Source organism: Neopsephotus bourkii, unplaced genomic scaffold (assembly GCF_033783945.1).
Source record: "Neopsephotus bourkii isolate Nb327-2 ecotype Australia unplaced genomic scaffold, CSIRO-AGI_Nbou_v1 NB_1027, whole genome shotgun sequence".
Lineage (NCBI taxonomy): Eukaryota > Metazoa > Chordata > Aves > Psittaciformes > Psittacidae > Neopsephotus > Neopsephotus bourkii.
In genome coordinates, this window is record NW_026901516.1 from 1,775,841 (window position 1) to 1,793,254 (window position 17,414).

Here is a 17,414-nt window from a genome sequence, read left to right on the forward strand (position 1 = left end):
CCCGTCACTGCAAAAAAAGATCTATATTCACAAGTTTCTACAGAGCAGCTGTCAAACAGATGACTAGGAGAAAAATGCGTTTTTTTTTCCTATTGAACTTCAGGGGGTGTGGGCTGAAGTGGGGGGAGAAGGAATAAGGCCTGTTCATAAAGCCAAGATTTTTAAGGGATCTTTGAGACAAGAGCAGGAAGCTCTCCAGCTCATGAAACCTGAAGTGTCAAGGTACCAGTAGAAACACCAGCTACATTTTGCAAGAGTGGGAGAGGAAGGGGAAACAGCAGAAGCAATGACAGAAGAAACTTAAGGCAAGCTAATCTATTGCAACAGTTCCAGATAAAAAATATTGGCCAATGTATTTGGTTAATAAATACACCTAAGAAAGGCAGTGTTTAACCACTGGCAAAGTTGGGTTTGAATTCTGACCAGGCATTTCCTATTACTCCCTGAAACACATGAATTTATTCTTTTAATTATATTCAAGGCAAGAATATAGTTAAACACAGGCAGCAGCATTCTCACAGAGGTTGTGCAGTGTTTTTGGTATACTATCCAAAAAAGCCACTTGACAAACTAGCCTAAAAATGGAAGAAAGAGCAGAAAGTTTCTGTGCTTTTTGTACAGTTTTTAAGTAAGCTTGTAACTGGTGACAAACTAGGAAGTGAGCAGAAGCAACAGAACTGGCCTACTACTTCTTGTACCATTTAGAAGCATTATTCATAAACACAGCACCCATTAGTGGTACATAACAGCTGAAGCTGTACTATTAAGGGCTAGCTTTAGTATAATCTAAATATTCCTGCAACTAAATAACTGCTTCTATAGTAAGATTCCATCTATGTAAAAACCTCAATACCCAACTGAACACACACAAAGCTGTGTTTCCAGAAAACCCCCACTTCACAGATAAAATCCGCTAAAGAAAAAAATCAGGACAGTTCTAAGCTTTTCCCAAATCAAGTGTGCAATTTGCATATAATCAGGGAATCGTATCTGCAAGGCAAAAATCAAGTACTTTTTAATTTTTGGCCTGCTTAGCTATTTTTCAGCACTGTGGATAGACTCTGCATCTGTATTATGTTTTCACAAGCTTCCTGTAATATACTTAATTAAGCATATATAATCAATAATATATACTTAATCAAGGCTAATAACTTCTCCAGCTCTCTAGGAGATGCCACTGGTCTTATTAAATTTTGCTATTTGTTTAGTGCTGCTTCCCTTCCCCAATCTCCCCCCTCTCCATCCCACTGTGCTTTAAACATAGCAGTCAATCCTGAAACTGAGAGCTCCAGCACTCCATGTGCTATCAAGTTTAATTACACCTTTCCACCACTCCCATGGTGAGAGCATCAGCACACCATCAGCACACCAAGAAATGCTGTTAACGATTGCTATCAGAGTTCAGATTAATAACACCCTTAACTTGGCTGTTCTTAACACTGGATACCATACTCTGGTTACACAAGTAACTCCCATTTCCTGTAGGTTCTTCCTTTCATGTTCAGTATCTACTGTTCTCCAACTGCAGGGATTTAGGATTTACCTCAACAGCCAGGAAGCACTGGTAACAGCATACCCCTTGAAAAGAAGAGGGACTTCAGCAAATAAGCTACTGTCTGACTAAGCAATCCTACCACATTTCGAACATCTTCCTCACCCCTGTTTTGGAAAAGAAGGATGTTTCTGCAATTGTGCCCACAATTTCCACAAGCAAAACTACTCAACACAGGCTTATGAGTGACTAATGTGGTGTATGCCAACATCAGCAGGTAGCATGGCTCAGTTGGAGCAGATCTGCAAGCCAAACAGATGGTGCTGAGGACTTGACACTCGAACTAAAAACATTTCTGGTGGTGTTCTCTTCAGATTAGCTCTACTCTCCTACCATGCACTGAATGTCCAATGGCAACCAGCCTGTATCTTCCAATTTAGCTTTATTCAGGAGTCAGGTTCATGCAAACAGATTCCTCTACAATGTGAATCAGAGCATGGTAAATGGAGACAAGTAGCTGCTGCTGTGAACATACCCTTTCTAATACACTTCTTGTTCAAACCCTGATTAAAAGTCTTGCACTGCTCTGAATTGTCACAGCTAGTTATACTTTGTTGAGAGTAAACAAGCAGAAGTGTCTAATATGCGGATAACATCCTTTTAAAAAACAAAACAAAAAGCAGCATTGGCTTTTTCTTTCAACCTGTCAAGTCAAAGCTAGCAACTCTTCAGCTCAAAATGCAAGCCAAAGAGTTATGCAATACTCGCACTTCTAAAATCACTTCTGTGGTGGAGATTTAGAGTTACAAAAAGATTCTAATAGAAAAAATACTCTCAAAGTAGTGGCATTTTTCCACTGATAGACATTATGACTTGCCACATCCCTCTTACAATACATCAGTGTTCCCTCAATCTCCTGTACAGCCTACTAAGCTAAGTCACGAATGTCTATTTATTCAAAATCATTTAACTTAAAATCCTACCAGACAGAAAATAAAGTTTAGCAAAAGCTATGAAAACAAAGTCTCAATATGTTAGAGTTCTTGGAGATAGAAATTTTTATCTTCCGGCAATTAGGCCTAGTCTCTGCTCTCTGTTATGACCACATTTACCACCATATCCCTTCTCTCATTAGCCCAAGAAAAAAGACCCACATGCCCAAACTCTGAGCCAGTGCCAAATATCCTTTGCTGTCACACAGACACAAGAAGCCTTCTAGTTGAGACTCCACAGATATGGCAGAAAAGCAAGTTAGAAAGTATTAGCAGGATCCCAGTGATAAGCAAAAAAACCTACTCCAAACCACACCCACAAAAAAACTAATTCTTTTTGTGTTTATGGTGGAAGTCATAACATGTATCAAGAAGCCAGGAAAAGATGTCACTTTTCCCTTTCTCTAGTTCCCCATCCATGGCCCCCTCCCAAAAAAATACAGAAAACAGAGTGCCCTTCCCCCAGACATGTGCCTTCAGAGACAGAGGACCCTAATCACTGCGAAGCACTGAATGTGAACAACCTAGAGAATCTAACACAAGTCTGATGAAGTCGACAGGCAGTCAAGAAAGTGAGCTTGTCCTGGAAAATTATTTAAATTGCAATCAAGATGAATTATGTCAAGTGATTTCTCCCAAAGGAGAGAGGATTTTTATATGCGTATATATATGCTTAACAAGTTTCACAGTTACACAAATCCACTCAGTGTAATTTGTTCGCAGCTTCAAGTGAAAAAAATACTACCTCTCAGCTAGAGAGGCAGTTTTGGACACCTTTATTTAAGAAAGCTTTGGAGACTGGGTCAGTCATGAGACACTCAGACTTAATAGCTCTTTAAAACTGAATATTCTTTCACATACACAAAGCAAGCCTGGCTGGAGAGACTACATTCCAGCAGCACCAGAGAAACAACTATTCTCTGCTTTGTTGAGACAAGCAGAAGAGCCTGAGGCCTTTCAGCAGAACCCTTCTTTTGGTTCTAGTTGAAGAACCTGTTTCTAGTGAGTGTTCTTCAATCTCTTCTCCTCCTTGAAGGCTTGATACATCTGTTACCATGCCAAGCAGCAAAGTCTGCTATTGATTCACTGTGTTTCTGTGTTAGTGCTATACTTGAGGACAGATTCCACTTTGCCTGGTTTTATTCTCCAAGCTGTGCACCGCAGAACACCTACCAAGGAGTCTGGGAACACTGTTTTACCTGTCGGAAGCATCAGAGAGTGTGATTAACAGAAAAAGTAACTCCATACTTGCTTGTGATATATGCCATCACAGCCTAATTATCTACTACAGTTAGATTATGTTCACTCCCAAGCTCTTCCAGGTCCTTCATAGCTGCAGACAGCTGTGGGCCCTAGGATCACCCACTTACAGAGATGTAAACGGTACAGCTATTACCAGCCTGTACTGTACAGCCTCTCTATACAAATGTGTGTTGTAATTATCTTGCGCAGTTCAGAGTTTTCTAAAATCACTATTTCCTTGGTCTGCACATGCAAATATGAAAGATACTAAACTGAAGAGCAGACAGGGGAAGAAAAGCTATTTCAGAAATGCACAAAGGACTTCGATTCATCCTTTTAGTCTATCTGTGCTATGGTACACAAAATAAAAATAGTACAAGCCTTTATTAACCTCATTATCCCTCAAAAGCAGGGATTTTTATGGACTGATCTTAATAAAACAAAAGAAAAAACACCCACCATCATGGAGAAAGCAAGTCAGAAGACTATCAGATACAGTTACATCTAAAATAGGAGCCTTGAGTTTTGCTATTTTAAAAAAGGGCGTAGACACCCAAGCAATCAGACCTTTCATGACTGCTCTGCGGTTTTCATGGGGTATTTTTGGTCATGCTAGGGTGAAACCACACAATTCTACAGGTGAACGCAAGAAAATTTTCAGCGGGCTACTAAAAGCTGCACATGAAGCATTCTCCTAAAATTAGTTCCACATTAGAAAGGCAGAGACTTCACTGACAAGTGGGACTCTTCCCATCCCTCACCTCCCCGCAACGCATTCACCACACACGTTCTGGCTATGCACTCGCATTCTGGACGTCCCTACTTACCTGAAACAGCATCATAGAACTGCTCCTCACTGATGATGCTGAGAGGTGGAGATCCCTTAACCAGCGACTGCTCTAGTTCATGGTGTTCAGTAGCTAGTGTCTCTAATGCTTCTGACAAGATCTTGTTTTTCTCCTGCTCATGCTCCAGTTTCAAATTCCTCACCTATAAGTAGATACATGTATGAATAAAATCTCATCTCTCTGAAGAATGTGCAGCTGGAAGCTATTCAGAAAATAGACTCAAATAAATAAATAACTGGCAAACAGCTGGAACTGAAACTACACAGATTAATGTTACAGTATTTTTGTGACAACAATAAGGTTATTGCTCAGCATTTTCAGCAGATCTTATGTCTGATTTCTCAGCTGACAGTATAAATCACACTTCCACAAGCAAATTCAAACCAGAAAACCATACCTTAAAACTGGGGAGAAATATTTCCTGCTCTACTTGGATGACCTTAACTACAGAGTTAGTAATTGTTTTCCACACGCACCAAGCTCCTTGTACTAGTCTGCTCTAATTTGGGCCAAGCAGCATCATCTAAATTGAATTACAGAGCAAATGTGAATACCAGCTACAAATAACTGCAACTGAACAATGATCTGAAAACATTTAACCCTGAGGATTACAGGAGGTTAAAAAAGAGATTCCCCTACTGATTTAACATCAGTATAAACAGCTCTCCCTCCTCACTCCCAAAACAGTTTACAGAGGAGCCAGAAGCTGACAAAAAAAAGCAGCCCAGCCACCAGATGGTGGACGGCTTTTTTAAGCCCACACATGCAATTGGCTACAGGAAGGATGATGTTATCCACATTTTGAGTCCAGGACTAGTAATGGGAGAGCACCATGTCCTTCCTATTTCCTCCTTGGGTTTTTTTTGGTGGTGCTTCCCCACCTCCTCTTTCTGTCAGGGAAGGGAAGAGGGCTGTAACTGAAGGGCCTCTTCTCCCAGCCAAGCAATGCTTCAATACGCTACTAGCTCAGTCCCTAAACCACTGATTCTTTTCCTTTCTCTTTCATCCTCCCCTTCAGTCACTTTTTTAAAAGCATCCCCAACCCCTGCCTTGTCCTCTGGTTTACTCTCAAAGGTCAGTTTACAATGCTAAATTCCCCTCCACTAAAAGCATGCAAGGGCATGATAATTAATCTCTTGGAACAGTTACAGGGACAACTTACACACACACCAACATCACTTTTTTGAATCTAATTCGAGATCTGTTCTTATGTCCTATCTGGTTACATTTTACATTAAAGCTTTACTTTGGAGGCTTCAGCCCCCTCAGTTATAACAACCACTCAAATAGCAGATGCACAGTCAGGCACAAATTCAGAGGCTTGAAAAGAGATATTAAAGCAGATTTGCCACTTCAGATTTGCCACAGAGAAGTTTCTATGCTGGCAGCAACATACCCTCTGGAGAAAGATTTATGGAAGAAATTTTCATCCCCTTAGTTGTGTCAAATACTAAAGCAGCTGGTTTGGCTGCCAGGCTCTGAGTATAAGGGGCAATGCAATTAAATTCTAATTAAAAGAGTATAAAATTGGATTGCTCATTGAAAACAATAAAACCAGTAAGTCACTCATTGTCTAATAGTTTTACCCTGAACAAAATGAAAGAAATGGTCTGGACTAGTTACTGTCACTTTCATTTAAAGTTCACTCTGACAGTACCAACCAAGTCAGTTATTACTGCAATGTTTCATACAAACCAGACATGCAAAAATTTGTTACTAAGCCCTTCTGCAGGGCTTACCTTTTGTATGCTAACAAACAGTCAAGAAAATGTCAATTTAGAGAAAGAGCATCAGTATTTTGCTCTTCCAAGATGGAGAGTGGATGACAAAATAAAATGATACTTTTTGCTCATTAAACAGAAAAGTAAAGTGAGCTATGAAAATGAGATTTGCAAATTTGCAGCACTGAACTTGATGCCTTTATGCTCTAATATTTTGTTTTTATAAATTATTTAAAGCCCTACCTAAAACTATTTTCAATGTTATTTAACAGCTAACTGAAAAAAAAAAAAATAAATCAAAATCTATCTATCAAAGCCCAGATGATCCTTTGCTTGCAAACTCTAAAAGCACAGCAGTGTGACTAAAGTAGTAACAACAGACACAGGCTTAAGATACCACGCCTCCTCCCAAAATAATCTTTTACTGACTTGAAGGTTCCTCTGCCCTATTATAATGGAGAGCTATGCAGAATTGCAGGTGTACTAGAAATAAAGTCAATTTTTGGAAAATAAATAGCCAGCTTTACAGTCAGGTTAACTTTTTTCTGTGCACTTCCAGGCTTCCTAGCTGCCAAACAATGACTAATAGAGCAATTACACGCTACTAGTTGGTAACAAAACAAAGCTTTTTCACCTGTTACATAAGGAGCAGGATGCTAGCCAGAGGCTAGAGGCTAAGGAAAAAAGGAAATGTGTTTAACTTTGTTGCTTGTAACCTCTGGGATACTAATTCCTATGTGAACGAACTGGTTTTAAAGCAACCTTAATTCAGTACTTGGGGGCTGGAGGCTGAAGTCCAATATAAAACTTCTGTCAACACTACTGAGCTTGTGGAATGGACACACACACATTCAGAGAGCCAAGGGGTGGGCTCTTGCAAACCTCTATAGCCCAGTACCTGGTGAAGGGTAAGAGTTTACAGTAGCAGCTCTTTGAAGGTAGTGGTCTGGAAATACTTTGTGTACCTACACTGTGTCCTTAAGCATCATAACAGTTCCACAGTGTCAATGTTGAGAACTATAAATAACTAAATAACAATTAAAGCTTAGCACGGAATATACAGGCAGATTGTCACTATTTTCAAAGTACAGGTTTGTTGAACAACAGGATTGAACAGTTGAGTGACAGTTTTTTCCAAAATGCATGTAGGTTGCCATTATGCATAATTTTGCCATACTTTATTTTGCATTCACAAGACATGGTCTATGATAAAGTTCTGAGGTGAACTATTTCATCTTCCTGGCTACTTCACCACCATTTTTGGATATGACACTTCAGCTTTATCCCTTTTCTAGAAGTTTTTTCTTGCCCATCCTGTCTTTCTTCTGTGTTCCGACAGAAAAACAACAGCAAGATTAGAGAAGGAACTTCAAAACTAGTTTTGAAAATGTTTATTAACACAGAATCCTTAGGATCTATATATAATGAAGAAAGATGAACAAAAAACAATGAAGAAAACACCTGCTTTCACACTACAATCTATCGAACTGGACGAAGATAAACCAACATTTTTCAGTGGAATATCAGACGATTTTGTTAAGTTGCATTACTTGAATATGACACTATTGCACACAGTAACACAAGTATTTAGAACAAGGTAGTAAATACCACACCAAAATGATGCAGGTATCCAAATACACAGCTCTGGAAATCCAACCTGAGCATATACAGGAAGATATCAGAAGAGACATTTTACTGCAACCTGAATAAGGCGCAGCTTGTGATACAGTCATGATTTCTGTACCTTTAGTAGTGGTGCCTGAGCTGAGACAGATGGCAGTTCACATCATATTGGGTTCAGTCCTCATCCTCCAGCTACGGAATAGCTTTTTTCTTTTTGATCCTTGTCGTTGGTCCCCACAATGCCAGTACCACCATCAGCATCACAAGCTTCCCACTGAGCTTCACAGGGACAGCAGTACAGAGCACTCTAGCAAGCCTGACATGAGCTCAGCCAAGTTCCCAGTGTTCAACTGATCAGGCTTCCTACCTTCTCCTTGTCAGGAGCTATTCTGCACAAGTACAATTACAGTTACCAATAAAGTTGGGCTTGTGCTTGCGCTGTTAGACAAAGACAGTTAAGATCAGTCTTCTTAATCTCTAAAGAGATTATTACTATAGTGAAACTTCAGATTCATAATTATTGATGGAAACTATCTAACTTTGTCTCACAGAAGTAAACAATCATTCAATCTTACAGCTACAGACTCAGCTATAACCTGATACACTGACACAGAACCACCAAGACTTCAGGATCTAGGTCAGCACAACAATCTATAAAAAAACCACTTCTCCAGCTGAAAAGGTTTGATATCCAAGTTCTGGTTTAACTGAACGGGAATCTCTTTCCAACAGCTTCCCATAAATTGAGTCCCTCAGGCTGTAACCACTGAAGTGGGAGCTTAAGTAGTATAATTATTTTAGCAGCCAGACCTCTATTTTTTTTTTTTAAAGGAAAGCAACAAGCTATTTGCAGCACTTCTATTGTCTTTCCATGTCATTAGAAATTCTGCTAAGCACAAGAGGATGTTTTAAAAGTTAACTCCTTCACTGTGTATTACTAGCAGAAAGTTCACATGCCTATTCCAAAATATCAAAAAGCTTATCTGTGTATAACAAACAACAGACCCATTCCTTTCTGTACCCCCAGCATCCACAAGATAGGTGAGAGACCAGTAATTGCACCAAACCACTATTTCCCTCACCCCCACCCTGTTTTTTTAAAGCCTGAAGTCTTGAACTCTACTGGCACAGGCTGTAACCAAGGCTTCTCTGTCCATCCTGAAGACATCTCAGCACAATACACAAAATACTTGCTTTGTTTGGTGCTGGATGTTTTTACTTTAATGCCCAACAACAGAGGCACTTTTGTGGGGTAGGAAAGGGTCACACCACTGCATGCCCAGCTAATAAATGATCATCTCAGCTACATGCTACTGCAACTGCAAGTAAGTCCTAAAAACAACACATAGCAAGCAAGGCATACAACAAATAGAGACACCTCAACAATATGTACAGCTACCTGCCTTTAGCATTAGAATAGTAAATTAAAGGACAACATACCTTAGTTCTAGACTCTCCTGAACTGAGAGAGAAGACAGACTTCACAACACTGCAGTGTGATTTAGTTGCATTTTACTTTCCCCTCAACTTCAGTGTTAGAATAAGAATGCCCAAATATGCAGACTTTAGAGTTGTGTAGGAAGGAAGAACCACCTCTTTCACATAGCAACCACCAGGGGATCTGAAGCCAGATTCTGATGCATTGTCAGTACACCACGTACCAGTCCTGCTCTGCAGTAAGCTGAGCCCAGAGTGCAGCCTGTGCCACTGCCTCACCAGTCTTGCCGACTACTCGGAAGTGGGGTTTTGGTTTTCAAAAATGAATGACTTTGTCCAACTGCCATAGAAATTCCATCCTCCCAGAAACGTCACTGCTTATGGGACATCTGCCACCAAGCACAGACTCAAGGTGTAAATTTCAGTAGCAAGCTAAGGGCTAGTCTCACACCCGGCTGAAAATTAACATGTAACTAAGGAATTAGAAAAATGCTGCTACAGTAGAACTGACAGTTTTCTGGGGACTTCTCCTCACATTAGGAAACGTAATCCTGCTTTCTGTAATGAAGTAAATGCCAATAAAACCTGTCATTTCTTTCACACTACATCTGCTTATATGAAACTGCTAGTTTCCCAGGTCAGCTACTCAAAGAGGACACACCACCCTGAAAGACAGAACCTACAAAGCTCTGCGTAACACATCACACAAAGGAAAGATACAGCAAGCACTGGAATTCAGTGCAACGATCACTTCCCTTATTCTGTGACCTTCCTACCAAACAAAAACCCCTGCCAAAAACCTGAGGCTAACAGTGCAAATCACAACCTCAATGCACAGTTTGATATGTACACTGTTTGTCTATTCTAACAGACAAGCTCACATAGTTGCAATTTTACTGTTAGTACAATACAGTCCCTATTTCTAGTGCCTCTCTGCACAAGCCAGCTCTTTGTAGTGACCAGTTTAAACTAGTGCTGAGTAAATCTTTTATTCTTTTACATTTAATGTAGAATGAGAACTATGTAGTTTCAAGAAGAGTCAGGTCTTCCTCCACATCCTGAAGAAAATCTGCCTTTTCATCATGGAAGAAATGTGAAAGATTCTGAGTATCTTCCCGAAGGCCTATCTGTTTAGAAATTGAGGACTTCTACATATTTTGCTAGCAAACTCTGAAGCATGCTACCACAGCACTAGTTCTACAGGATATGCTTCTATAAAAAAAGACCTTTTAGATTTTTTGCTAACTAGGGCAGGGAAACGTTATTGCTTAAGCTGCTAACAAAGTGAGAACTGAAACCAGTTCCTCTCACGCACAGTTCTCTAGTCTTAACCACATTTGAGCTTCAGTAGAGGAAGTTTTCCAGAAAGACAATAAATTTTAAAACAGGCTTGATTTTTACTTCTACTCATGGGACTTAACTCCCACTACGCAGGCATTAGTGTACGATATGAATATGTATAATTCTGCTTTTCTCCCAACCCTCCCTCCAACCCCCCAAAACAGGAACAGTTTCAGTTTCATTATTTTTCTTTGCAAGCACACCTCAGGTATCTGAGTTACTAGAGAAAGGAACAAATGCTTTATGAATATTCCTATGACACATCCTAAAACTGCAAGTGTGACAGCTCACGCTAAAGCAAAAACAAAGTGTTCCCAAACAGATGCAGTCAGCTTAATGAACACTTCGCCAAACTCCGAAAGCCCTAAAACATGTAAATATTTTATGTAAAACTTTTAGAGTTCTTATCTGTTTACACGTAGGCCTTTCCACACAGTCCCCCTCTGATTCACCACCAACCATCACCATCAACTACAAGAAACTTGCAATAAACATCTGCTACCTTATGTTAAGGCCTTGTATCGTAACTTAATTTGCTGGAGTAAACTATCTCTTGTAAACTTCCTTATAGCCTTTGTCTAACTCCAGGGTACGGAGGACTGATCCAAAAAAGTCATGCTTTACTTCAACCATCGTTTCTTGCTCAGGTTTTCTCTCTCTGCTCTAAGCTTACCATTTACCCAGCTTCAGAGATCTATCAGATCTCCAGTTAAAAATAGAATAGTTAGATAGCACTTGCCAGTGACCTGAACTACTGCTACTGCAACTACTGAAATGCAAAACAAGATGTGATCAGTTAATCAAGGAGGTAAGCTGAGCTCACTGATGATAGGTAAAGGGTTACTTACTGTATCACAAGACAGCATCAGTCTTCATCTCAGAAGCCTGGCCAACTGACTCTACAGCTATAGCATCAGAGTACCATATCTGACAACAATCATTAAATTCAAAAGATAAACCCAGAAGGCTAACATAATATTTTGCTTTCTTTCAGACATATATATAGGAAAATGCCAATAAAGTTCCTTTTTGTACAAAGGCTGAAAGACCCCATACACACAAGCAAACCCCATACCTACCCATTTGACTGGTAATCTCTCTACTTACACCCCAACTCAAAGCCTATAAAAGAAACCAAAGACTTTGTAAATCAAGTTATAAGACTGCCTCAATCCTTCCCCAGATAAACACAAGGAATCACTGTCAGTCAACTACAAACGGTCACCTCAAAAATTCATGAGAAGGATTTTAGCAAGGCTGATTTGGAAAGACTACACCTCATTTCTCCTGAGTACAGAGTTATATTTCCCTATATTTATTAAAATAATAAAGTTCTGCTAATGAAGGAAAGGACTAGATATAATTACAAAACCTGGGAAAAGACAGCGGAACCACTGCTAGAAGCAAGAGCCAAGGTATTAGCCACACAGAAGAAACTCAAGACTTTGGCAGGATCATGTCAACCAACACATACAGACATCAAGGCAGTAAGAGAACTGTTATTCAAGAGAAGAGCTGGAGATGCCGAGCGCAGTCATCACCCTCTGTCCAACATACAAACCTGTCATAAAGGTTCATAATTCAAGACCACCTGGATTAATGGTTTCTCAACTGTCCACATGTTAGGGACAAAGACTGCTTACCACTTTTCCTCCTAAGGCACTGACATGTCCTCCTCAACATGGACCTTGCTGCCTTCCTTTCCCTCTCCCATTTCCACATTTGGCTATGTTAGTTTATTCAGAGACTGATGAAGCACAGCAGTTTTAACCAGCTGAGAACATTGAAGTTCTGAGCCAAAAAAACCCACCTAGGACTTCAACAGCAAACTGCAAATACTTAATTTCTGATGGCAGACTAGAAAGATGGTTTTAGCTTAAAAGCTTGGGGTTAAGCTTTTTTATCAGAAAAAAAAACACCTGCTTTTTTCAAAGTGATCCTGCACCAGTCAAGAACTGACAGAGCTTTTTCTGGTTTGTTTCTAAAGTGAGATAATGGCAATTCCAAGTCTTCCTCTCAAAAGTATCTTACATTTTAATTAGACAACTTGCCTGTAAAACGATGAATCTCATGAAATCTACTTATGTTTGAGAGCTGCAGAAGTTCCCAGTTTTCAGAGTGCGTTCTGTCCCTACTTGTGTTCCAGTATTATAACAACTAGTGAAGTCTCAAGAGTTCAAACAAAAGCCTTCTGATTTTGTCATTTTTCTGTTAAGTATCGTTTCTATTCCGAGTTAAGCTGAAATGAAATATGGCTGCTATTCACGTCTGCCAATCACTTATGCCAAAACAAGCCAGGACTGAATGACATCAGCAGTGCTGTACATGGTGGAGAAGCTCGTTTCAAGTTGCAGAGATACAAGATTACCAGGAAAAGACCAAGAAAAAAAAACCAAAAACCAAACAAACAAAAAAAACAACCCCAAAACACCCGCCACCACATCCCAAAGATGTTTTGCTGCTCTAGTGTGATTAAGCTTCTGTTACCTCATAGGCGTGTGCCACAAGTAACCTTACCTGAACTAAGGGCCTTATTTAAGCTGACATTATACTGATGCTAACACGACTAGACCAGTAGAGCACTGCATGTTTTCAGATCTAGTAGGGTCTTTTTTTCTGATGTCTTTTCCCTTTGAGAGACTCTGGACATCTTTGAAGTTTGCTTAGTCTCACAAACAGGGAGACCAGACTTAAAGATGTAAGGGTTCTTAAGAACACACACAGGAAACGTTTCCTTTTTATTCTTAAGGACTGTTTTGAAAATAGACCTTAAGGCAGTTTTGATGTAACTACTTCCCTTAAGTATTTTTCGGTATACACTGATTACTTTGATCAACCTCTTTGTATCCCCTCCCCAAACTACTCAGTTGGATGACAGTGAATACATATACTAATCTTTTCTCTTTTGAAGCAACTGTCATGTTTTTCCTATGTTTTTGTTGGCTCTTTCTGGCTTACTAGTGCTGCTACACAACTGGATGTGTTGTTGACTCAAGAGTGAAACCAGCTTCCTATTAAAATATTAACACTTCTGAAGCCAGTTGTCTATGCCACAAGCTCCACGCTGGGAACCTTGTGTGAGGCTACTGTTCAGCCCTTAGCCTGAAACGTGACTTTAGACCTGGAAGAGATGCAGGTCAGATAAAACCAGATTTCTGCTATCCATAAAGCACAGATGCAACTAAAGTTTCAAGCTGTCTAAAAGGCTCAGCCAGCTCATTTTCACCTCAATTTCATTTGTCTGACCTTGCAGCAAGGTGTTTCACTGGAACAACAGACAATCCAATTTGCATTCATAGCATGGAATGTTTTCACAATTAATAACCTTCTTGGCATTTCCAGAAAGGTATAAACTACTAACATACATGGATTATCACATTATCTAGAGGAGCTATACCATTATCTTGACAATTTGAGTTTATTCCCTACCATGATGATAAAATTTGCATGTATGACTACGTCCCATTAGTTCACGTCTTTCAGTTCACCCTCCAAGCTCCTGCAGGCGCTTTTCTGCTACAATAGACCTGTACAAGGCTTAGAGAGGCTGATGTTCTGACAAGCTAAACTAAATGCTTCCATACAAGGCAAGAATCATTTTTTCTGCCTAACCTTTCTCTCACCATAGTTCTCAACTCGAAAAAGGGACCTGCAATAGCAACACCATTAGTTCAAGATTAGCAGGAAGCTGTATTTCTGTTCAAGGGTCAAACAACATACCTGAACAAGCTTACATTGTGGAAGTGGTGTAGATTTGGCAGCACAAAATTCTCTAAAGCAGATGAAGTTCATAGCTTGCTTCTGTAACTAAACTGTTCTAAACTAAAGAGTACCCCTATGTTATGATGTATGCCGCACACTTCCTTCAAATAGGTATGTTTTAAAGCCATTTTGTAAGTCTCCTAGTGTACCTATGGATCCCAGAGTTATTGCATTGATGTCCAAGTTTTAACATTAATAATGTAGCAGCAACAAGTATGAGAGAGGGAAAACATTTCTAATCAAAATCACTGAGTCCACAGTTACCTTACTAGCAGCTTAACATAAAACTATGTAAAGTAAGCACAGCATGGGCGTTGCTCCCAACAAAGATGAGATACTCAGATGAGGGCTATGATTACATCAAAGCTAGGCATCCTCTTATACTGGACTCTTCAGGATATTCAATACAAATAACTTTATACGTAAGAGGCTCTCTACCTTACCACTCCTTCGCAGCAACATTCAGCTCAGCTCTTTACTATAAATGAATCATCATTTGCTTTGTGTATGCCTATCAACTATCCTTATAGGATAGCATAGGCCTGCATTTCCCATTTGTACATAACATATTTATTTTTAAAGGATATTATGGATGCATTTAAAAGTGGATGATGTCAAGAACAATATAAAAACTGGAGAAAAAGTTTACTCACATTCCTAGTTGACCAGGACTGGCATGTACCTTCAAGGAAAACTGTAGGAACAGTGATTTATTTTCAATACATAAACACTTCTTAAACACAGCCCTTTTACTAATTCTAGTGATAACCTCAGTGACTCAGCAGTCAGCATTATACTGATGCATTTCTTCACTGGGCAGCATAACAAGCATAGGTAATACATTTCAGAATATTAATAATAAAACCAAAAAAGCTTTTAAAGTCACTGGCTGGCTGGGGGGGAAGAGGGAGGCCAATAAGTACATGTTTGGTTCATGAGATTCAAAAAAAAAAACCAGACAAGAGGTCAAATTCCACTATGCCTTACCTGTTATAAAAATGGTTATGAGCTCTAAGGTGTCATTGAATAAAAAAGTGGAAAAAAAGGCACTTTGGGTTGAAAGACAAGACTGTGGCCAGGTAAAGTTTAAGTTTAAAAAAAAAAAAGACAACAACAAAGCAACCAAACAAAGAAGAACTCCACATGGAACTAGAAGTGACTAAAATACACCAACTAAAAACACTGCAAAGAACACCAGGAAAGTAATTTTACACTCAACCTCACAACTGCGCATGGACAGCCTACCAGGCCATAAGGCAAGACATTTGAAATCACTGACATTTAAGGAAACCAATTAAAGCATGCAAAAAATGCCACCACACGGCAAATTTAAGAGGATTTGACAACAGTTAATGATATGAAGCCTTAAGTTACTTATGCTACTCAGAGATAATACCTTTAGAACAACATATAGGTAATAAACAGTTAAACATCATATCTACCTCAAAGAACGTGTTAATATCCAGTACTGGACAGGCTACATTAAATTTGTTTAAAATTAAAATTTGTTTTAAATTCGTATGCGTAGAAATATTTTTAATTATTAATTCTAAGGAACTAGTTTTTACCAGCTTTAGAGGGGAAAAAAAAGACATTATAAAAACCCTGTGTTTAAAGAAAGGTCAAGAGAGAAAATATACCTCCAGAGAATTAGCAAACATATGTGACTGCAGTTACCCAGTTCAGCATTCTGATGTTTTAAGCAGCTGAGAAATAAAACCAGACCACCTAGCCAGACTGCTGCTGCAGCCAAGTATCTCACAGACTCACACGCAAAATCCCAGCAAACAAAGTTAACTCGTAAGGCACTATTCAGCCTTAAATCCTGTTTTCTGTGGTTTCATTTTTTTCCTGAAATGTTACCAGTCCTTAGCTGACAATACATTAGGAGCAAGGAAGTTTCAGAACAATGCTGTTCATCCATTCTTCCAAAACACATTGGATACACCTTAAGCCATAACTCTGATAATAAGCTGATCAGCTTTACATCCCATTATGAAATCAGTGACAACAGAAGTTTGAACCCTTCTCACTCCAGTTTGTTTTCCAAGCACGATGGAGAGGAAAAGCAGCAATATCATAGCAGTAAGCAGCAAGAACACAGAAAGAAAATTTTCACATTATATATTTCTTTTTTCTTCTCTATCAGCTTAGTGGCAAGAGCATCATTTTCAAATACATTCACAGAAAACTGAATTGCCAATTCGTTTTCGAGAAGTTTGCTCTATCAAATACCATCCCTTTAAACTTGACTGCCGCTTGATCATTCCCCACTGCAGCTTCAGCAAAGCCCCTTTTCTCCATGCTTTTGCATTAAAAAAATCCCCAAACAAGTAATAGACAAGATCTCAGAAGTAAACCTCAGAGTGGGAGCTGCAGAAACAGTAAGGAGAAGTCTCATTTCAAACTAGCACGTTTTAACAGTGCTTCCCCAGAGGCCTATGAATGGATTCCAAGTTATGTTTACACAAGGCTGCTTAACAACTGCCAACAAAAAAAAAAATAAAATCTACAAGCCAAGCTTTGAGAAAGCATTAATCCACTCTGGAAAGTGCAAGAACATGTTAGCAATGTGCTTTGAGTTGGGTAGTACAGTACTGAGAATGCTCTAAGACAAGTTATGTGAGCAGCTTTCACATAGGCCCATACAGCTACAAGTCAGGAACAGTTTTTCTCTCACCAGAAATCAGTATGTCACTGCCATATTTTATTCAAAGATATCACAAACTACAAAGAAAAATGTTAACTTTTGAAGTACATGCTCTTAAGAAAAAAAAAAAAGACAATAAACAACTAAAACAAGCAAAAAGTTGGGACTGTGCTGTATTACAAAGACCAGTTGCATTCATCATTTAGCCCTACAGTAATATCCAGGCATCCTTCTATCAGCCAGGACTGTCTGCCACCCAGAAGCCTTTCCTAAGTAGCACTTGACCAAGGATCTTATCAGCTACTT

At 39.3% G+C, this 17,414-nt stretch overlaps 1 protein-coding gene across 3 annotated transcripts in view; it reads right to left on the reverse strand.

Moving 5' to 3' along the window:
• OSBPL1A (oxysterol binding protein like 1A) overlaps positions 1 to 17,414 on the reverse strand; it is a 76,406-nt gene that overhangs the window by 27,071 nt on the left and 31,921 nt on the right. For all 3 annotated transcript variants that reach the window (XM_061360519.1, XM_061360517.1, XM_061360518.1), the window contains one exon: positions 4,554 to 4,716. In XM_061360519.1, the coding sequence (XP_061216503.1) occupies positions 4,554 to 4,716 (163 nt within the window). The remainder of the gene's footprint in view (positions 1 to 4,553; positions 4,717 to 17,414) is intronic.